The 24117-nt window shown below is 39.5% G+C and overlaps 2 protein-coding genes across 5 annotated transcripts in view; one reads left to right on the top strand and one right to left on the bottom strand.

The window, feature by feature from the left end:
* The window catches only part of Pde8 (phosphodiesterase 8), a 379861-nt gene that overhangs the window by 152815 nt on the left and 202929 nt on the right, over positions 1 to 24117 (top strand). The window lies entirely within an intron of this gene.
* Positions 5858 to 24117, bottom strand: part of LOC135711156 (mucin-2-like) — an 82164-nt gene continuing 63904 nt past the window's right edge. Inside the window, exons 2-4 of one of the 2 annotated variants that reach the window (XM_065233897.1) lie at positions 18841 to 20154; positions 16527 to 18390; positions 5858 to 6831 (exon numbers count right to left, since the gene is read on the bottom strand). In XM_065233897.1, coding sequence (XP_065089969.1) covers positions 6668 to 6831; positions 16527 to 18390; positions 18841 to 20154 — 3342 coding nt within the window. In that variant the 3' untranslated portion in view covers positions 5858 to 6667. Of the gene's footprint in view, positions 6832 to 16526; positions 20155 to 24117 lie in introns of both variants that reach the window. The other variant, XM_065233896.1, reaches the window with a different exon arrangement.

Raw genomic sequence — 24117 nt, 5'->3', positions numbered from 1 at the left:
GCCACAGGCCCTGAAACTGTACACCCAGATGCTGACGAAGCCTCAGTGTCTCATCATGGATGAAGGCGAACTTCCGGCAGCTTCCGGGGCGGCAGCTTCCGCCCAGCACAAGTTTGATGTTCCGGAGGAAGTAAGGAAGCAGAAACTTTCAAAGTTTGCCAAGAAATACATGATTTGGCAAGCGATCTGCTCATGTGGCAAACGGAGTGCGCCGTTTGTGACTACAATGACTGTAAACGGGTAAATCTACCTCACGGAGTGTCTACAGAAGCGTCTGCTTCATTTGTTGAAGCAACACGAGGGCCCTACGATCTTCTGGCTGGATCTAGCTTCGTGCCACTATTCAAATGTTGTCCTGGAGTGGTAAGAAGCCAACGGGGTCACTTTTGTACCCAAGGACATGAACCCCCACAACGCACCTGAACTAAGACCCATCGAAAAATACTGGGCTATTATGAAGCAGGCACTACTGAAGCATCCCAAGCAAGTCAAATCTGAGGAAGACATGAAGAAAAAGTGGGTTTCCGTTCAGAAGAAGCTGCAGCCAGATATTGTACAGAACCTAATGAGTGGAGTTAAGCGTGAAATGCAAGCGTACAGTTATGGTATTGAAGTTGAATGAAATAAATATGCCAAAAGCTTACTAATGGGTTATTTTTTATTGTCTAAAAGTTTGAAAAGGATCGGTCAACTAGGTAATTTTCTACAGCATTTTTTCCGTGATGCAATTTGATGTGGGACACCCTTTAATATGAATACCATCCGAAAGACCGTGGTCCTCTGAACAATTTTGCTGAAGACAGTAACATTCTCGAGATATAGGTTAAACATGAATTTAATGTGGACACTAGCGCCGCATAGTGTGAGACTGCTGAACTAATAAGACCTTCTACATGGCCAGGATCAAGAGATATTGTATGTTAGACCCAAATTCCATATAATATAGCGCCCGTCATAAGTAATATGAAAGTGAAGTGCCTCTAGCGGCGTAGTTCCCAATTGAACCAGAATTGAATGGCACAGGATTGTTGGTCTAATCCAGTACAACAACTTTGTCCAAGACAGTATAGCTTTAAACATTGAAACAAATGTGATAATCCACTACAGCCTCCATTAGTGAAAATCCCATAAGCTGTAGGTATCCTTATTTGTGGTTCCTCATTCACGCCACCGTTTTTTTTTCCGTGTTGGGTATTTTGATCGCTGCGACCAGTACTTAGATCTATTGTGATATATTCCCCGTTTTAATATTTCTTTATCAGCATGTCGTAACACCATTTTATGAAGCGACCGACATAGACTGACCGAAAGCATTTTCCCAGTCAGGTATTACATTTCGAATGAATTGCACTACTTCGCTGGGAACTGAATTCCAAATATCAAAGGGTTCTGTCAGCCCCTTATCCAGAAAAATACGCCTCTTATTGAAGATTGCTGTCCAAGAGCATAGCAGGTGTTCAAAGTCTTCGTGTCGAGATTCTTCGCCCGATACATGCCAATTCTTGATTTTATCAGAAATAGAAAGGCTGCACAACTTCTTGCCTAATTGCATTTATAAAAGTTGGATCCACCCCCTTATTACATGTCATGCTTTGAGATAAAGTCTAAAAGGTACTCACCTCTGTTGTTGATGTCTGTACTGGCCCACAACGTATGGTGGGCATTCGCGTCGCATCCAATTATTAATGGTTTGTTATGTTTCTTACAGTACGAAACAAACCTTGCAACCTCTGGTGGAGGTACATTAGACTGATGCAAAATTTGAAAATTTCGCTCCACAGTGCTCAAACAGTTCCAAATTGGGCCCTGATTAGCCTCCCGAAACTTGAACTCATTGAATGAGAAACTTACTTGGCACAAACCATTTGTACTCATGTCAAAATTTGCATCAGTCTAAGGTACATCTTCCACGTCGCTAGGGAAGTACGCTGAGGCAACGTAGACTTCTGTTTTTTCCGTGGGTCGTTGGAACCTTTAACATGATAGCTGCAATGTCTCTTTTGATGAATTCTGTAATCGGAAATTTTTTAGCTTTTTCGTTTACCAGAATGGCAGCTCTAGGAGATAGCTGCCCTTCATCATAAATTAACTTACATGATTTTGTAGGAATTCCTAGTATCCTACTTTTATTAACCCATGGCTCCTGGATCAGAGCTATATCCAGTATGCTTTCTGTGAATCGTTTGCAAAGTACAGCAGTTGCTCCCTTTGCGTGATGCAGATTCGCTTGGATGAATTTGATTTTTTTTTGTGTTTAATATTGATTTGATTTGCCGCGCTTGCTGGGTCTTGTTTTATACCCTACATTGGTTTGCGGTTACCAGTAGATGGATGTTTCTTAGCCTGGGGATTTATGTCTCTATATCCCGGAGCTGATCCTTTAGTTGTCGTATGATCATCATTTTTTTCTTCACTAACTACATTTGTAGTATGACCAGAATTTAGTTTCTGTTCCGTGTTCCCGGCACCACTTGATCCTGGGATTTGGGAAAATGAATGATCTTCGATCATTCTATTATCTCCAGTTTCCTCGTGGGTCTTATCAGATCCATGGTCGCTCCTAAATTCTGGCCTCCCAAAATGATCTTTGTTTTGATAGTTTGACTCAGTTTTTTCCGCTTGATTTTTTCTTTGGAACTTTTTCCTTATTTGGGCATTTCTAAATTTAAAATCCAGCACAAACTCATAATCTTTGATAGCGTTCATGGAAACCCCATCTACAGTGAACACGAGTTCAGCATGCTGCTGGTTAATAATGTTACGCTGGAGTATTCTTCATGCGTCAACTACTAGCCCATCATTTTGGCTCTCCAAGAGTGCTAGAATTTGTTCATTGCTGTCTTCAGCACTGCATGGAAAAAAACCCAATGCAATCTGGTCGAGGGATGTCTTTTTCATCGACCACAGTAAATTTTGCCCCAGTCCATGGGTTTAATTCTGGAATTATGCTTCTTAACCAGTTAGCTGTTTCCTGATTTTTACAAACGATGACTAAGTAGCCGGGCTTAAAGTGCCAATGCCCACATTTTGGTTTAAGTGCTTCTTTTCTTTGTCCTGCAACTTTAGTAATGATTGCTTTTTGAATAGCAATCAGTTGTGGCGTGGTAAGTTCAATACTAGGATATCCTTTCGGAAGGATACCCAACTTCACACCACTCATTACTTTCTTGTAGGAAGGATTGATCTTACCCTCAGTCCTTTTTTGCCCTGAGTGTCCGGATCTATGTGCATCCATTCTTTGCTGTACAGAGGTTTTCGATGTTGAAGGCTTACTTGTGCCATAGCTCTGACGTGGGATTTTGGAAGGACGAGGATTACCACTAGTATTTGAACCGTTGCGGTCTGAATTTCTAGGGCGTTTTGACACATCTGTAGGTTGCTGTGATGTTTGAGCCAAGCAGAATGCTTCTTCTCGGCTGTGCCCACTATCCAAAAGACGTTTGAAGCGTTTTTGACGCGTTCCACTTAGTTTTTTCCCCTTTTTCTCCTTTTCTTCCTTCGATGGGGCTTTCGGTTGTTCCGACAGGTTTCCTGAGAACTGTTCTAATTTTAGTAGTGGTGATGGTCGAGATGATATTAACGTTACATTAATGCCGTCTTCGTAATCATCATCGTCATCGTAGTCGTCATCATCACCGTCACCATTCCTATCCGGAGAGTTTAAGTTGGATGAGGAACAGGAAGGTACACCTTCGACAGATTTGCTTTGCAGCAGTAGATTCTCTTCGCACCTTTCTCTATCGATTTCCATCTTCGATTCGATCATGATTCGTAAGCTTTGGGATTGCTAGAAGACCACGCAAGAAGAGATATGTTGATGCGGACAACAATAATAGTAGTAATAATTTTTATTTATTTTTCCGTTACTTAAATTACTTAAATCAGTCTACTTGTAAATAATAATGTGGATTATCTTTATAAATTTAATTCCAAATTCTTGCTGTTGCCTTTTTACGCCACCGTTACCCCGGCAATTAGGATTCCTGACTGTAGATAATTTTCAACACGGCAACCATAAAATCGGCCTAACGTATTTGTGCCAAACTTTCATTCGGCCACCCTTGTCAAACGGAATAGAACACATTCGTTTTGCACTCAGAATATTTCCACCAGCCTTAATCAGCTTAACAATCCCAGTTATCATCACTCATTATGGGACTTTCACTTAGCTCAATTTAAGTTATTACCATACTTACTCCACCCTTCCCCCATTCGAACGAAACTCACGTAACTCGAAGCCGTGAAGACGAACCTCCCGCTCCGTCATTATGGCATAACAATTCGTCAACACGTGCTTGTTTGCACGTTGGGCACCCTCCCTGTATGTTTCAGGTGGGCCCCACCGTCACCCAGTACGTAGCAGCGAACAGTTGTAATGTAAGGTTGAAAGTTCGAAAACAATACGGACGATGCGTGAGAACTTTGCGGGACGAGCGCCTTTCTCACTTTCTTTTAACAATTTACAAGCGGGTAGTTATGCATTACTTTTGCCTCTTTTTCTTCAATTCTCATATCATACGTACCCGCTGGTTGATGTTTAGGGTTTTTTCTTTCTTTCTCACTATTTCCTCCAGCACAAAACAAGTTAGCATTAATTTCAAATTATAAATTTTATTTTTCTCGTCTTCTCTCACTGGCTGTGGGGGGGGGGGGGGGGGGGCTTCTTCTTTGTTATTGAAGGTAGTGTGTGGTGGAAAAAGTTTGTTTACATTTGACTGTGTTTTTTACTAGTGCACAGTTTGATTGTTTTGTTTTGATTTTCCTATACATTCTCAGCGCGTAACAATAGAGTGCGATTCACTCATTCACGGTTCTCGTTCGAATCGAAGTTTACGCAACCTTTCTCCGGCTATCTCGGTATTATTCATTTGATTCTATAAGGGTAGTTCAATTAAATTAATTTAATACTACGGGGTATTTATCGTGTAAGCTTTCTCGCTTTGCCTTGGCTTGAAGCCGTTCGCTAACGATGATAAAAATCTTGTATTATTATCTTTATTTTCTGTTGCTGTTTGCCATCTTTGATTTCCTACATCTGATTGGCGATGGCGAGTGGTTGAGTGGCTTCACTCGTCTGTAGTGATTCAATGTCGGTCCCTAGAAGTACACATTACAACACTAGATGATGATTGGGGAAGGGGTGGTGCTATACACAAATGAATGAATCAGTAAGAGAAATGGGCTCTAGAATTACATTGACGGTATTTAACCTAACAGACAGCAGCATCATCGTACAAACCGGAACACATTCATCATCATCATTATCATAAACGATTGGACGCGTTGACGGACCACAAAAGCACTCATCCTACGGCTACAGCCGGCTGTCTTGGTTTTCTACATGCACTCTATTCTTTTACTGGTATAAACGATTGCCACTTGCTCCCTAAGTAAGTCTTTCGTCGATTGAAGATTGAAGGATCTGATTGATGAGTGTGATTCGAAGAAGAACCGATGTTTGTTACAGTTTGCTTGAAAAGTAAGGTGAAGTAAGACGGTTGAACATTTTAGCCTGATGAACGATCAATAAGGTTCTTTGGGGCTATTTCGTAATCTACATTGGAGCCACTATCCAAAATTTCATAAATTTTCGTGCACTGGAACTTTTTTGAAAAACTGTGCTTGAATGGGTAAACATTGCCACCCAAGAGCCTTTCATTGGCCCGGACTGTCAATTTTTTAGTTATGTGTCCAAATACGAAATAGTCTAAGTTTCTTAAATCTCGATTCATTAATCACGTGTAAGGAGTAATGTCATATTTATTATGCTGATGTCATCAGCATCAACATCGAAGTTTTTAGAAATTTACATTAAGATAGACAGTAATAAAACTTAGATAGACAATTTGGAGGAACGTATAAACAATTTTAAGTTCTTTTTTAACAAATGCGTTGCCTGTTTTCTAAAGTATCACCGTTCGCAGCATAAAAAAAATTAAATGTTCGAAAATCCCTCTGTTGATGATCGTTTGATTTTCGAGAAGGTGTTGGTCAAAATTTATTCCTGGTCTGTCTGTTATAAGTCTGGTACAATAGCAGGTTTATTTGAAAATTTTCCATCTGTCAAATTTAAATGAAAATTCATGAAATGATACACAGCCTAAGTTCTTTTTAAATGACTGCGTTGCCAGTTTTCTAAAGTATCATCGTTCGCAGCATTTCACATTCTGTAACTTAAATGTCCATTATGAACACACTCATTCACCATTCCTTCGCCCTTCAACTTGTTTAGCTTAAACTACTACACAGTATACATATTAAAATAAATACAATATCCATGTGTCAACATTTCGAAGGTGCAGTGAGATTTGCTTTCCCCTCCAAGTTGTAATGGAAAAAGCGCATAATTGCAATCAGTCTCTGCAGAAAAGAGACTGATGAATCGTCTCCCTCTCACCTTTTACTCTGTGGCACATATTCTAGCGGCCTGGTTTGGTTCCTGTTAAAAAAAAATACGATCTAATTAAAAAAAAACCTAATTTACGTTGGCTATTTTCGACGGGTTTTGACTTAAGTTAACTCCCTTCCTCTCTCTCTCGTTCTCTCTCACTCGCGCTATCTAATACAAATGGTGCGATTCCTTAAACTGGGTGTATGTGTGGTGTGGCTTTGGCTGTTCGGATTGCTTGCTCAAGATGGGTTATGTCCCGATCCCTGGTCCTCCTGGTCACGCCGATTCGTTGCTACTGCTACCGCTGATGGTGCTGCTGAATCTAGCCTGATATGGCGGTCGGGTGAAGGTTTTCTGTCGGACGTACTTTCGGTGCTTCAGCTTGACGGGACTTAGCGATGTTCGGTGCAGTTTCGATTTGTGTTCCACCAGATCGTTCACTGGGAAGAAGGAATTGGAATCGGAAAAGAAAACAAAAAAAAGGAAAAAACGACGGCGGGTGCAGCGCCAGTGCGATGAGGAAAAAGAAGAAAAGTGACGAAATAGAAAAGAGAGTAATTAAAATTGATGATTCGGTTTGAATTAACTGAATGGAGCAAAATAGGCAAGGGCAGCGCTTTGGTGGTATAATTTGGGTTAGTTCTTGGAAAGTATAGATCGAAGAAGGCAATAGAGCATTTTCGACAACGTGATTGTTATTGTCTGTATTTGTACATGTGTTATGAAAGAATGAGTTGCAATCGTAGTTTTGCTTGGCAAAAGAAAGGATATTTTCAAAGTTTTTGAAAGTTTTCTATGATTAGTATAAATGAAGGCTGCAATCTTAAAATAAAATTTATATGGAACCTCTGAGCTCGGATAGGGTAGGGTTTAAATCTAATTTTGGGTCTACTAAACACAACTCTACACCGCTCTTTTACGAGTGGATTTTTTTTTTCACAAAATGAACTACAGATGACTACTAAATTTATTCACCATTTCATGTGTACCGATAGATTGGATAAATAGTTATAAATGGTTTACAGCTGTGTTCGATAAAATAGCAGTGCATGCCGATTTTCATATAAAATGGTCAACTTTGACTTGATGTAACTTTGTTAACTTATGATCAATTGAGCTGAAACGTTCGACAAAGAACTACAAATATGTTTATTTTTACGATTACAAGATATTATATTTTTGGAAGCACCTGCCGGAAAGTGACCAGGTAAAATTGTTCAAAATAAAAGCAGTTTTTATTTGAAAATTTACGTGCTGTAAATATTTTAAACATTTTTAACTATTATGTACCTTTGTTAATTGGGAGGGAATTGTTAGAATTTTGAGAAATATAAAATTTAAAATCTCAAAATCAAGCTGCAATGAAAATTATTAGTACTGCAATTATTTTGAACAATTTTACCTGGTGTCACACTTTCCGGCAGGTGCTTCCAAAAATTTAATATTTTGTAATCGTAAAATTGACAATATTTGTAGTTCTTTGATAAACGTTTCAGCTCGATTGATCATAAGTTATCAAAGTTACATCATGTCAAAGTTGACCATTTTGTATGAAAATCGGCATGCGCTGCTATTTTATCGAACACAGCTGTATATTAGACTGATGCAAAATTTGAAATTTTCGCACCACAGTGCTTAAACGGTTCCAAATTGGGTCCTGCTTAGCCTCCCAAAATTTGAACTACTTTAGTAAGAAACTGACTTGGCACAAACTATTTCAAGTGTATATGGTAATTACTATGAGAAAACATATTTTTTTCATATCTTTCTAACAATTCACCACATCACTATGCTTTTAAAAATGATAAAAGTGATTGTAGACAATTTTCTCAGCTACAACTTTGTTCAAAACTACTTTTCAATCAAATGTAAGGAACAAAAGTTATTAATGATTCAAGTCACGGATGTCTTATGATTATGCTCATTCAACTGTTCAGCAGGCAGCATTGGTGTTTCTGGTGCGAAGAATAGAGCACAAATATCATGGCTACTATGTAACACTGCAGAATCCAGTGTTGCCCACAAAACAGCTGCTTGATCATGTCATAAGATTATCAATCTTCAGCAAAGTTGTAGCTTAGAAAATTTACTGTAAGAATAATTAAAAAAAATTTGAAAAAGCAATATGGAAAATGGGTAGAAGACAATGAACAAAAAGTTTGGTTTTCCAATAGTAATTTCCATATAAACTTCGAATAGTTTGTGCCAAGTCAGTTTCTTACCAAATGAGTTTAAATTTTGGGAGGCTAATCAGGACCTGATTTGAAACCGTTTGAGCACTGTGGAGCAAAAATTTAAAATTTTGCATCGGTCTACTGAACGGTCTAAGAAAACAACACTGCGTTTTGACTGAAAACTCGGCATACGGATTTCAATTTAGTTCAAATACATAGAAACGTCATTGGATTTACTTCGTCATACGAATGATGGCAAAAAAGGAATGGGATAATGGATTCGCTAGGAGTACTTTTTTGTTTTTGAAAATAAATGGTGTAAATATGCACAATTTCCGCTCTAAAGGCTTTCCCGATTAAAGTTTTTGGTGTTATGCCGCTTTTGAAGAACTTTGTTTAGGTTTGAGGAGTGCTTTAACACCACTATAAAACTTGTTAACACTGCTGGCTAAAATCAAGATCAGACAATCAAAATCAGTTATCTTTCATGAACAATATCACCTAAAGTTACAGTCATCAATATCACAAGCCATCATCATCACGAAAATCATCCGTGATTTCGACCAATATCAGCTGTTTTCGATTCTCAAAATCAACCAGCATCAATATCAACCAAGATCAAAATCACCGAAAATTATAGGATTAGAAGATAAGTTAAATTCTAGAGTTTGGGACATACCGAAATTACAGTCAACATTCCGGATGAAATTAAAATGGTGGATTTCAACTCAAGATGGCTTCCACAAATCCAAGATGGCGGACCAACATCCAATATGGCGTCCTCTGGACTGCACAAATGCATCTAAACCCGGAATGAGATTGATGAGTAGAAGCAGAAAATCAACATCCGCCGCCAATTTGGAATTCAAGATGGAAGAACCAAAATCAAATATGGCGGCCTCCAGATAGCGAATATGCATCTGTGCATGTATGGAAGGGAATTGATGAGTAGAAGCGGAAAATCAACATCCGCCGCCATTTTGGAATTCGCTGTTTAGAGACCGCTCTATTGGATTTTGGTCTGCCATCTTGAATTCCAAAATGGCGGAGGATGTCAATTTTCCACTTCTACTCTACGAGTCCATTCCATAGATACTAGTCCTATGCGCCGCCACGCCGCGCCGCCACGCCGCGCCACCACCACCGGCACTTTTTCAGAAGTCGCCGCCGCCGACGATTTTCAGTCGGCGCGCCGCCGTGATGATTTTTGATACGCTGCCGTTATAATTTTGGATGCTCCGTCAATGTAATATTTTTTATACATTTAGCAGATGGAATGGAGAACAGCGAAATGGAACGGTGCAAAAGAACACAGAATCAAAACAAAACAGCAAATAAGGCTATCCGAAACTCCCTTTTCTGATTGTCATAGGATTACTAGAACTTCAAATTAAAAATGATCTCCTATAATATGCAAGAAGTCTCGCGCAACACGAGAAAATGGCCTATCATTGTTGATCGATTCCCTTATTTTTAAGGTTTGCATACCCGTACCCAACCGATCCTGTTGAGGTGAGGGTCAGGTTTCGGGAAAAAATGTCCTTACCTGATCATCTTTTCTAAATAGGATTTTTAATCCGGGATGATTTTAATTACAGAAAAAAAAACATCTCAGGAAATAGTTCCGCTACTATTCCGAAATGTTTTCATGGTGTTTTCGGTAACAAATTCAAAGTTGAGTTATCTGAAACAAGTCACACATACAGTAATACAATATTTTGGTTTAAATTCAACTTTGAAATGTGACATTTTGACAGCCACCATAGTGGTACGCCGATGGACGCCGCCGCCGTAGCCGCCGCCGATCAAAGTCAACGGCGTCACGCCACCACGCAGCCGCCGAGGCAAAAACGGATCTCACGCTGCCGCCCCCCGATGAAAGGACCGGTGCACATGTCTAATAGATACCCATATTGCATGAGTTGCATTTTGCTGTAAATCAAACTAATCCAAATTAGTTACAAGCAACACCACCAAATTATTTACCCTGCACCGGAAATCGGGAATCAAACTCGAGACGACCGTATTGGCAATCCTTGACTGCTGATTACAGGTTGTTTAGTTGTTGAAAAAACACTTTTGAAGTTTTTTATTATTCAGCAAGAGTGGTTGGTTGTATAGAAGCCATCAAATGAGTAACACATTCACATTGTTAGCTTTGTTTTGCAGCTACAAGTTGAAAGTTGATTTGGATGTGTATAAAAGTGACATTAGCGTTTATTGGCTGTTGTTATTCAGTGAGATTGCCAAATTGAATAATGGTTGTGAAAAATTTAAGTAACCGCTCTACAAAACAATTTTGCTAGCTTCTGCTTGTAGCGGTATCTGCAGCTTTTTTCAGCTACTTTACAGCGCAACGCTGCAAATGTTGGCTTACAAAGCAGAAAATGTTAGTTGGAGTATTGAATTGTTAATCCTGAAATCAAAGCTAAATTTGATGTTATTTGTTCGATAGGCCTAAAATGGATTGTGCTTAAGTAAATTTTTTCTAGGGTTGTAGGCTCAGTGGTACCGATACTGTTTGTATTGGTAATACCGGTTGGTTTTCTGGTACCGAAATACCGCTACTGTCATGTGAAAATACCGGTTTTTAATTTTAGCTAATTTAAAATTTTGATGTGAAATACATTTAAAATATTTTAGCAGTATTGATTTTTAAATATTTTATAAAACTTCATGAACCAACTAGCTGCTCAGCACAGAAGTGAAAGTGCATAAATAATAGGCAAATCAAAAAGTGAAACAGTAAGCGATGTGCTCGACAGTAATTTTCCATACGCACTCAGACCAACTGCCAATAAAAAAAACTGCAAGTTACAGACAAAAGCGTCATATCTTGGGGTTACTCTTGGTTACTCCATGAGTAGCCAGCTCCGTAAACCGATTTTTTTCTCGACGTAAACTATGTCTTACTGGAAGGTACAGGGGGTAAATCTAATATCTAAAATTGCGACCGTCACGAACAGGTGTTAGGTTTTGATCGCCTATAAGTTTGTCATTTATAGATGAAATTTAAATCCCAATCCACAAATCGATAGGAAATAACTCTACAAATCTGCTGAAATAAATACTTTCCAAAATAAAAATAAAGCTTTTGAAAAATTAGCAAATAACAGGAAATAATTTTATCACTGTATTCAAGAAAAAATGTTATCCCTAACCCAGTCGTCATAATCGAGTTCCACTTGGTTACGCATTATTCTGCTTGAACCTGTAAAGTTATAAAACAGCGCTACTATCAGGCTTCCGCTCATTTTCGCATCGGACTTCGCGGTGAGCGGATCTCTAAAAGTGCCAGAAGCAAGCACGCCAGCGGTAAGACGTGAACTTTTCGCCTCTCTCTACCGTCGAGCAGAAAAACTTCCTCGATGTGAATGGCGTGATGAGTTGATCACCTTAACAACCAGCGGCGGGGAGATGCAAGGAGATTCACCTCTGTAACGAGCTGTTTTTGCATTAAGCTCAATTCGCACCTACCCTATAGTATAGGATCCAATTGGCGATTTTCTAAATAATCGGCTTCATGCAATACTGTCACAAGTCGAAAATTTTCATTTCTGAGATTTTGAAGGCAAATGACGGAAAAAAGTGTGAACAAAAACCTATTTTGAAATTAATGCAAAATCGAAAGTTATAGGTAGATATGCCTTTGCTACTTTGTGAGTTGTGAACTAACAAAAATGTGGAAAATTTAATGAAGTTCTATTGATCTCAGAAAAGCTAGATCTAGAGATCTTTGGGGAATTCCGGAGATCTTAAGGGGAAGTCCCCGAAACTTTAGCCCAGACTATTGAATTGGTTCAAAAATCTATAAGCGTGAGTTCAGACAAATTCAGGATAGTTCCATGATGTGCTGAAATAAAATCGAGAACCCATAAGATTTTCCCAAAGATTCAGTACAGATACCTTCAAAAAATTAATGAAAACTTCAGAAATATCAGGAACTTCACAGAAATCCAGAGCATTACAGGGAAGTTTAAAGGTGTTTACAAGAATTCCATTTAATTTAAAGCAGAACCGAGATCTTCATTAGAGTTGAGAGTTTTAGGTAAAGCTCCGAGAACATCAAGACAGATAAGAGAATTAAAGAACAGTTCAAAAAAAAAAATTCAAGGAAATTGCAGAAACCGGAATTTTCGGAAACTTCGGTTTGCTCAGCGAAAATTTATGGAACGCATTAAAAATTATATGAACATCCGGAAAATGTGAGAGTATTTCAAGGGTGCTATATCATGGATATTTCAAGATCTAAAAAAATAGTAAATTTAGCTAAGTTGAGAGAACATCAATGAAGTTCCATTAATAAAAAAGGCGAGAACTTTTAGCAAGCACCGATATTTTCAAGAAATATCAGAGAACTTCTAAGAAATTTAGAAATTTTTAGATTGTTTCATTATATACAGTGAAGTTCCTTAGAATTATTGAATATACCAAGAATTCAATGATTGATCCGAAAACTTTAGAAGCCTCAGGGAATTATAAATATGTATCAGAAAATTTACTGGAACATTTGATCAATTTACAGAAATTAAGGTAAGCATAGAAAACTTCTGGGATGTCCAGGCTTTCCAGGGAAAATTAGTGTTTTAAGGCAAAGTTACGTGAACGTTTATAAACTTTACAAAACTTAAAGAAAATTGTAGAAGTTAATGGCAATTAAATCAATTCCAGTAAAATGGTGGGTTGATTAAAAAAAAATACTAAGATATTCATGGCAGTCTGGAGAATTTTAAGGAAATTGAGAAATATTTTGGGCAGTTTTAAAAACATCAGGAAACTCTAGACTATTGAAGAAGTTATGAACTAGTTTCGATAATTTGAACTTCAGACAAATCTTAAGAACTTCAGTGAAAATCATATAACTATATTAATTATTTCGCTGCGGAAGCTTAAAGAAGTTTCTGAATTTTCAGAATAACTTCGAAAACTTCACAGAAGTGCAGAGATCTTCAGAAACATTTTGAGAACTTCATAAATGTCCATGGAACTTAAGGGATCTTCCGAGAACTTCAGAAACTCTTATGGAAATTTCGGCCCCCTCCCTCAAATAAGTTTGGTTAAGCTCCAAAAACAAAGGGAATTTCAGGGGAGTTCAGTTCCATTAGTTTCACTAAATTAGCGGGAAAATTGAAGAAGTTCCCAGATTTTCAACGAACTTTAGAGATGTTGAGTAAATTATTGAGGTTTTCACATTAGTCCAGAAGTTCATGCAAGCTTAAACATTTTTAGAACAGTTCAATTAAATTCATGGTAGTACAGCAAGCTTCATGAGAACTGCAAACAATTTAGAGAAGTTTCGAGAACTTCGAGAAAGACATCGATCTCGCTAATAAAGCTCTAAAAAAAAAACAAAACTTCAAGAAAGAACATATATTCTCAGCGCAGATATATTCCAGAGCTGGGAAATTACATAAATTTTAAAAAAGTTGCGAGAAATTCAGTGATTTGTTAATACTTTAGAGAAGATTCATGATCGATAGGAAAATTGTGGAGTCTTTAGGAAGTCCGAAAAAGTTTAGAGAAGTTAAAAATATGATATAGTTTATCAAACTACAAAAGAACTACAAGGCAGTTTAATTAACTTCAGGAATATTTTGGGAACTTTCAAGTAGTTCTGAAGACCTCAGAATAGTCCATTCCGGAGATTTCTCATGAAAGTTTACGTGGAGTTTACTATCTTAGGCATGAAGTCTAAAATTCCTCAGAACTGTTAAACAGAGTGCAGTTGATGTTTTTCTCATAGATTTTTTTTCCCAGAACTCTCGTGAAATGAGGTCCTTGGAAATTATGATAAATTCCATGAGCTTTAATACTGTGCAAGGAATTTGACTTCAGATTCTTGAAAATTTCTTGAAGTAACTTTTCAGTTCAGAATTTATAAAATTTGTGGGAAATATGCATATTCTTGAACAAAAAAAAAATCATGTGATGGCTCTGTCAAAAATGTATTTGTTACTGAAGATTAATCCATTCTGGTTTATAGATCCTGGAGATCAATGTGTGAATGAAAATAATTAGGAATATCAAATTCTTACTAAGAAATTTTTTAAATTCCCTGAGACTTTCAGGTATTTTCAGGTCAAATAAAATTCCATGGGAATTCCCGGGTTTTCAGGTGTTTTTAGGCAGTAGAGGCTTGGTGGTTTAGTCATAAGCTTTCTATTGAATCGATCGCTTTAAAGGTTTCTATCGTACATATTTAAGTGTTCATGAGAATCAAATTGAATAAGTCTAAAACATCAAATTTTTATTTGGTATGTCATCAGAACGACTACTTTTTTTTCCCTTTGACCACTTTTTAGTCACTTTTTTACAACTATAAGTCACTATTTGTACACATATTTCTTCAACATGGTCACTTAAATAACTATTTTTGACAGCATTGATCGCTACCAGCCCTGAATCTTAGAATTTAAATTTGACCAACGATCAAATATGAAAAATTATAGATGGATTGAAATTATCTCATGCATTCCTAAAATCTTTTAAGCAATTGGTAATCAGAAAATATTCAACCAGGTTAAACATCGCATCTCAATTATCAACATGTTTTTTTTAAGTCATCTTCTAATGTACTGAAATTTGAAAATTCATCTACTAATGTTTTGGAACTTGTCAAATTTTCTTTAAGAGAAATGAATAAAAGCAATTCCGTTGAAATATGCTGGGTTCCGAAAACTCTTCTAGCTCCGGATGTACTGAGAATGCTGAGATATCCATAATCACCCGGAACTCTAAGAAGTCTCGATACTCCCGGATCTTCTAGAACTTCGAGTAATAAGTATTGAGATTCCTAGAACTTCGGGCGCATTGAAACTAATATCTCCTGAAACAGTGTGCTACTCCAGGAACAAGAAACGTGTACTTTGTGAGGTTTTGAAACTCCCAGGGATCTTCAAAAATTATCGAATTATTAGCATTCTAGTGTTCCCGCAAAAAGACTTTTTACGGTAAAGAATCGCTTGGAGCTTATAGATCTGAATACTCCCAAAGTGCTTGCATTTCTGGTACTTAAAACAGTCTCCAGGATTTATTTTCCATTGTTATTCTATTCACTTTAACACATTTTATGATATTCATGGCTTTTCCCGGGGTGAGAGGCATATATGCTCACCACTACGCCTGGCTCGTAACCCAGCTCAAAGAATTTCTAAGATTTTTCAAGGCTGTATCGGTGTTCCGGAAGAATTTCAAAAGCTCTCGTAGTTCGGACTATTTCTAAACTTTCTGATGTTTCGAAGTTTTTACATTTACAGAGTTTACATTTCTGGAGCCCTTGAAGATTCAAGGTTTGCTGAATTATCATGAGCTCCGAGTGTGTTAAGTTGCATGTAAACTACCACCTACCACATTTCCGAACAGCGTACCATAGATTGTAATCTATGAATGTGTTTAATATCCACTTATTTAAACAATTTCAAGATGTTTCTTTTGCACAACTCCAGTTTCAGGAACTTTAGTTTTGAAAGTTCCGAAACCTTAGGGAGGATCTGAAATTGAAATAATTTCTTAGAGTTTCTTTCCCAATCAACTTCCGCAAGTTGTCAGCGTCTATCTTTCCCAATTATTAAGATGCCATTGTTTAAATAAGGACAACATTGAATTTATTGTAACCAGTAAGCATCAACCATACTAATTCACATTCTTCTTCCCTTTCAGGTAAGTTCCGATGTATGTGTTAGTAAGTACAATCTAATAGAATTGATAACTACAGTAAGAGTCACTTAATGTGGATTCAGCTTCACGGAGTATTTGTTCATATATACAATGTTTTTACAGCCAATACAATATGTACAATTCCCTTCAGGTAAATTACTTCAAGGGAGTTTTTTCAAACTGGATGTGGATGATCAAAATTGATTACCTTGTGTTCTGTGTGTAACGAAAGTTTAAAGTCATATTTTCCAAGAACTACAAAAGAGTATTCTCATTTTCATCCCCTCCACCACCACCATAAATACCTGATTCCGGTGAAACATCCACGGTCGATCCTGTACTACTACCACTTCTTCTACTGCTGCTGGTGCTGCCGCTCCTCTGGTAGAACGGCGTTGGCCGAATGGAGAACCTCGGTGACGACACCGTTTCCTGGTTGATGATGGCCGTCCACGGTTGTGGCGTCACCACGTACACCTTCTCCTTGGTGTGCGGTGAAATGGCAATCTTGACGTTGCGCCAACTGTCCCGCCCCTTGACGCGATCCCTCAGCAAGGGCAGCATGGTGGTTGTAAGAAACTCCCACGGAATGGCTTTGGTGACCCTGTGCAGCGGAATGGTGCTGGATTTGAACAGGTAATCATCGCTGGCATACTGCTGCTCCGTCCAGGTATCGATTCGTCGCTGCAGGAGAAGTGGATCGATGTCCCACTCGTTGCGTTCGTAGATGGGGATGGGAGTCGTTTCTGGCCGTTCGGTTGAAGTAGTGGTCGTGGTGGGTACCGTTGTCCGTCGGTAGACAATGGGTGGATGCGGTCGGGATATGAGTTCTTGTTCCTCGCGGGATTTTGGAGGGTTTTTGACGATTTTGGTTGTCCGGAGAAGCTGAGAGATGGTGGTTCGATGGGAAAACATGTGGCTGGTGGGTATCGGTCGCATTCGGGTGATGTTGATGTAATGCGGAGCGAACCTGGATGGATGGGCCATGATGATTGTTGGGTGGAAGGTTCGAGGCGGGGCGGTTGTAGTGCGTTCTAAGCGATGTTCAGCTGTCAGTCCGGATAGGTTGAATATTGGGGGCATCGGGGTCATCTTGGGAACGCGAGGTGGGGTGAATGGTTTGGAGTCTTTGGAGACCTTTACGGGTTCGACCTTCTTGAGCTTGGTTGGCTTCTCCGGGATGGTCGTTGGAGGACGGGAGAATGGACGGGTGGTTTCCTTGCGAAGGATGTCCTTGATGTTGGAGGTGGAGTGGAAGAATTTCATGGATTCCCGTGTGACGAAGCGGGACTTGAGAGGTGATAGTGTCGTGGAAGATCCAGAGGTAGCGGTCACAATTTTGGACTCTTCCGGTGAGTGGTCTATTTCGTCACGGTCTTTGTGTTTGAATGGTTCCGGCTTCTTGTAGGTGCTGTATGGGATGATGATCTGGATTTGCTTGGGTTTTTTGGTGGCTGCTGTATTGATGTGGCCACCGATGGCAGCCGTCATGGAGGAGTGATGCAGCAATGTAGTCGGTTTGACGGTGGTAACCGTGTGTGGAGGTGAGGTTGTAATTTCTGTACTGGGAGCTTCGGTGGTCGTGTAGCGTTGGAAGATTGTCGGACGGTTTGCTGCGACTTTGAGTGTGGTCAGGAAAGTGGAAATCGGTCTTGTAGGTGGGGCATGTGTTGAAACCGTGACGGGGCCGGTCTCTCTAGCCACCGAATCCTCAGGGTCCTCTTCAGTTAGCAGATTGTTGAACAAGCTCACCGGAGGGTGTGAGTGCGGGTGGTCTAAGTCGGAATCGGTAAGTTGCCTTTGGAACTGTTTATTGACAGGTGAACTGGAATGGAGGTTGGCAGAGTAGATAATTTGAAGACCGTTTCCTAGTTCCTCTGGATCTGTTGGTGGAGGTAGTGAAGATGGGAACGTAGTAGGTCTTTCAGTGGTAGTCGTTCTTGAGGAATAGTAACGGGTTTTCGGCACGACACTAGTTACCTCCACCGGGAAGGTGACCGTCACTCCACTGATCTGATCGTCGTCTTCTTCGGACGAGTAATCTTCGTCCTCGGCTGTTAGTTGGTTAGTGCCGGTGATGGTTACGTTACGGTGCTCGGAAGCTGCTGGTCTGGAGTCTTCGTTGGAGTATGCCACTGTAGTGTAGACTTGGGATGACGATGAAGCAACCTGTTCAACATCGAAAATTGAGTGATTTGGTCTGTTACCAGGGAAGGGTGGTCTATTGTAGCGTATGTAGCTATTGGACATGGATTGCAGTGATTGTGGGTAACCGATGCCCAGCTCTACGATGTCTCGTGGTTTGTACGGTCGATAGAATTTGTACGGGTCTGCGTGGAAAGAGGTCGCCGTATAGAGTGGTGGAACTGGAGAGGCACTCAAGTTCGGTAGCGAGATTGAAGCGTGTGGTTTGTCTTCGTTCTGAATCGGTAGGATCTTGGCTGGAGGGTGGTAGTCTGTGTTGGTGAAGTACGTTGCGGCGACTTGTCGGAAGGTTATTGGAGCTGCTGCCGGTGAGTCGGGTTTTCGGGTCACAAAGTGAGCAATTGTCGGAGCTGCCGGTTGGATTGTGGGCGTCGTTGTCGACGGCAGATATGACGGTTCTGCTGGGGTACTAACCTTGAGTTGTTGCAGCTGTTGCTGAAGTTGCTGCTGCTGAAACTGTAGCTGCTGCAGCTGTAGATTTTGCAGTTGCTGCTGCTGATGTTGTAGTTGCAGTTGGATCAAATGCTGCGGTGGAGGAGCAGCTGTGATGATTGCTGGTTCGTGATTTTGTATGGCAGGAGGATAAGGGGATACCGAATGGACATGACCCTTGGGTCTTATTTCGAGCTTGATTGGGGTCTGGGAAGGTGGAGTGATAGCATTCGGGGGCACTTGAGTTACGGGGAGATGTTCTGGCGGGGGTGCCAACGGAACCCATGGCACGTTATTACACGGATGGTAGTCAAATTCTTCCAAGGGACCTGCATTCTGCACTCCGGGAACAAGAGCAATTCCTGGGCCTACCGTCGTTGGTTCAGGATCACGGAATTGCAGGTTTTGATGATAGGCTTGTGAAGGTCTAAGGATTCTGGGGTCCTGCTGGGAACCAACTATCTTCTGCTGTAAGGTCGATGGAACGAACGGTTGCTGCGGTTGTTGCGGGGCTTGAGGTGGTGGCTGATACTGATAGCCGGGTCCTTGGATATTACTAGTTGGTGAGAGAGCGTTTGCTACTGGATGGTAGTTGCTCCCACTCGTCTGGTAGTTATGATTCTGATGGATAATCGGTTGAAAACCTCCGTTTTGCTGTTGGTTGTTGAAGTTGGGTGTACCATAGTTTGTATTCACCACGCCGATCCTACTCCCATTTCTGATAGGGTCTATCTGCTGTGGTTGTGGAAACTGAACAGGCTGCTGATTTAGCTGAGGTTGAAGTTGTTGCTGGGGTTGAAGCTGTTGCTGGGGTTGAAACTGTTGCTGGGGTTGAAACTGTTGCTGAGGTTGAAACTGTTGTGGCTGTAGCTGAGGAGGTGGGGGAGGTGGAGGATTCGGGGACAGGGACTGCCGCTGGGGTGGAGCTAGAGGCTGTGCAGGTCGCCTGTCGCCACTGTCATCCCCAAAGAAATTGAACCAGCTTGAGATTCGTTGAAAAAACGATGGTGCTGCTGTCGTTGGGGGTACAGGAGCTCGATACCTGTAAGGCGGCTGTTGAGGTTGTTGCTGCTGTTGTTGAGGCTGTTGCTGTTGCTGCTGCAGTGGCTGTTGTGGTTGCTGCTGTTGAGGCCCATAATACTGGTTGTTGTTATTATTAACCTGATTGTTCACATTGTTATTGTTGAAATTTCCCTGTGGTTGCAGTTGGTTTGGCTGCTGCTGATATTGCGGCTCTGAGCTAATTAAACTTGCATCATTCAGTACCATCAGCAGCAGGAATATTCGCCAGACATTCTGAAAAAAGAGAACAAAGAGAAAGATATGCAATTAGAACTGATTGTACTCGATGGGCTCATGAGCTGATTGGGAGTGAAAACCACCCACCACACACCGCACGCGGGCCTACATCAAACAATCTGATTATTCCGCACCAGCATCGACATTAGCGATGCAAGCTGAAGCACGTGCTCTTCCTTTAACAATATACATTCATATGGAAAATTGTGAAAGAGAAAACATAATAATAAGTGGGAGGATGCTTTCATATTCCAATAAACCGAATGCTCGTATCCCGGCACAACTCTAGCGCTCGTTGCTGCAAGCGAAAAAGGCTTTTAAAGTAATAACAATAATGATCGATAAATTTCCTGAATCATCAATTTGCTCGACTATTTGTATACTCCGATCTGGGTATGTGTGCATCTACCTATGTATCATTTTTTTACTTTTCTTCGTCCCAATTATGCAATGCCGGTACCGAAATGAGGCGAAACAACCGGCAAAAAAAATCCTAGATTTCTGTGCCCATCATCTGCAGTGTGGGGTTTGTCCGAGATTCAGTTACCACATTCGATTTTCTGGGTATTGGGTAATCTCGGAAGTGGACCAAAGGCGCGAAGAGCGGAACAATAACAAATTGCGAGAGAAACAAATTGTGATAAATTGATAAGTGTGAAGCTAATTGCGATGATTTGCGTCGGACCTCGTCCGTTTCAAATTATAAGCAAATTTACAACTGTTGCCGCATAGCTTGATGGTTGATTTTCTGGCATGTTGTTCATTATATTCATAACGCGGTGTGAATGTGATTCAAGAAGACCACCCGGCCAAGCCAGTAAAAACGTAAATGTAAACGTTACACTTTAGAGACGTGAGGATCGACTCCCGATTTACTGTCAAGGTTTATTATGCGGCTCGGCATTTTTTCGACTACGTACTATTGGCTTAGTCAGAGGAGGACATGGAGCACTGCCCCGTCCCTAACTCAGCAACAAAATTCATATTTTCTAAGTTTCAAATTTAATTTGTTGCAGAGGTATAAAAATTTTAATGTTTTTTAAAATTAAATGAACGTTATTGGGCTGCTATGGCCATAAGCGCTAAATATCGGATAGTGAAGATTGATCTAAGATATTTGTTTTGAATCCAGTAATGAGTTTCAGGAAATGCATTTGGATATCGCCGACATCAAATAAATGAAATCTTCATGATTTTAGGACTTATTGAAATTTTCAAGAGTTTAAGACTTATATTGTGTTGGAGTGTTTGACTGTGAGGTTTTACAATAATCAGTTTCGGCTTGGCAGTCTGGCAATCACTCAATCAGAACAAATTTACAAAAATAATTTGTTCTGATTGAGTGATTGCCAGACTGCCAAGCCGAAACTGATTATTGTTTAAGACTTATGTAGATTGTATCCAACCTTCGGGAAATTTTCTCGTCAACGGGACTTACAGAAATATTCAAACCAGTAACGCTGGTAGATCACCTTTTCGTGGTGCGTTACTTATAAGATCTATGTACCTCTGTACTCTAGTCCTGACAACTTCAAACAAGGGGAACAGAATTTTTCAGTAATCAAAAGAGCACATTTCAGTCTTTGCTTCTTTTTATGCCTTGTTAATAGTGACAAGACTCGGAGAAGTGGTCGCAAGGCCTATTGAATATGGGCGGAACAAATCGAAATAATTATTATTGATTGCTTCCGAGAACGTAATTTCATTTGATGGCTTGTTTAACCAGGGCTTGAACAATCGTCACGTTGGTCATAGTTTGTTATGATAGCCTGAACAATGTGTAGAAAGCAAATCGAAACATTGAACGTCACGTGATAATGGAACTTAATGAAGACTTAAGTGCTTTTTCGTAGCTTTTAGTTATCGGATTTGAAGGATCGTCGGTTGTAGTGCACAGTGATCCAGAATGCAGAGTTAGCTGGAAGGATAAGTTTTGAGTCTGAAATTGAAACATTTGACAAAAAGTGTATTCTAAAAAGTTGTTCCTTATAGTTAGGCCCTTATTTTTATGACAATGAATTCTAGGGTGGTTCTTATTATCAATGAAATCAAAAATTTAACTTTTTTATGCAAAGGAATAAATCTATATATTCTGCACAGAATTTGTCGATATCTTTCGCCGATCCAGCCTTTTCAAATGTTCATATCTCTGGTTGGGGAAAAAAAAGAGTTTTTGAGGCATTTGAAAGGGTGTATGTTATTCTCAAGAATATGAAAAAAAATTAGAGGTACGTTATTTTTTAAACTCAGATAAAATCAATTTGAATGTATTATTTTTTTACATGTTTTTTTTTATCAGAAGAGATACAAACAATAAATTTTCCTATAAAACGTGCGCCTTAAAGAGCTTTAAAAGTCTCTTCAAAAGATTTAAAAGTAATTTGAAGACATCTTTGCTGAGAAATTTGAAATAAGAAAACTATAGCAAAACAACTTCAAGAAAATAGCACTAAATCGAGATATAAAAAAGTTCTTTTCACAAAGTTGCTTGAAATTAACTCAGCTATATCTTTGCCAAAAAATATACCTTAACAAAACCTTCAAACAAAAAAAATAATAGATTTTTGATTTCAATCATAATAAGAACCACCCTAAAATTCATTGTCTTAAAAATAAGGTTATAACTATTAGGAACAACTTTGTAGAAGAGACTTTCAGTTTAAAGTTTCAAGCTCAAAATTTATGCTTCCACCTAAATCTGCATTCTGGTCCACTGTGCAGTGGCTTGTTTTCTGAGCAGAAAAACGCGGTCCCAGGTCCATTCATATTAAAGATATTTATGGTCAAATCGCTTGTATATCGTGTATTTTGCGAAACTTGTCGTCGTCGTCGGTGCCGGGTTTGAATGGTTATGAGGGTCTCGGTGGCCTTAGAGCGACCGTTTTTGCATACTGAGCAGAACACCACGAGTCTAATCGTAAGCCCATCCACATTCAAAATTTGTCAATCGTTGTATTTGTTAATACGAGTACATGGTAGTACTGAAAAATCTCGACAATACACGACGATATTCAAAACTCTGCTTTGGTCACTCATTTGAGCTAACAGTCATCGTCAAGGCAAACCCCGTCAATTGTCAGTGAAAATGCTGTCAGTGAAACTGTACATGGAAATCTTTAACAATTCTTATTTGTAACGTTTACAGGATGAAATTGATGTTTTATACAATTGGTGCGTTAAACACCTGCTAGATATTAATGTAGACAAATGCAATATTATATCTTATTCCAGGAAACACACTACTCTAGATTTTAAATTTACTTTAGGAAACCAGCTGGTTGTAAGGAGCGATGTAATTATGGGCTTAAGAGTAATTCTTGACTCGAAGTTGACATTTGTAGATCATGTGAATACCACAATTTACAAAGCAAATAATATGTTGGGATTCATAAAAAGATTTAGTTATCATTAGTGATGAAACGTCGCTAGAACTATTCCACAGCCGTAGACAGCATTTGAGCAAAGTCAAGCGCACACTTTTGCCTGTAGATCCGCGTACATTGTACGTGTTAGGCAAAAAAAGTGCGTTTGACTTGCACTGTCGCATTAATGTCGCATTAATAATTGCAACTTCTATTCAATTTTCATACTGCCGTACTCTAACGGAACTATCTACCTGCCCTCTTCTAAGACCATTTTCTAGCTAATAAATTATCACACTAAAGCTTCATGTTGGATAGCATTAACAACCAACTCTGAAGAAAAGATTGTAAAGTATGTGTTTGACACATAAATCCTCCAAATTTAGCTTTGACAGAGTCACAATGTGCGATTTTCTGATCGCTTCTTCGCGAAGAGCGAAGAACGAAAACTGGGTGAGATAAAGGGTGATACGGTCAAAATTTGGTCAATATCAACTTGACGTATTTCTTTCAATTTTACATTTAAAAAACCTGAACACCCCTCATTTTGAAGGTGTGTGTGTGTAGAATGTTGCTCCTATTTTGATTTTGGAATTCA

Source organism: Ochlerotatus camptorhynchus, unplaced genomic scaffold (genome assembly GCF_037179485.1).
Source record: "Ochlerotatus camptorhynchus isolate MF236.1 unplaced genomic scaffold, CSIRO-AGI_Acam_v1.1 ptg000423l, whole genome shotgun sequence".
NCBI lineage: Eukaryota > Metazoa > Arthropoda > Insecta > Diptera > Culicidae > Ochlerotatus > Ochlerotatus camptorhynchus.
Note: the sequence above shows the minus strand (reverse complement) of the source record. Positions and strands in the feature narration are given on the sequence as shown.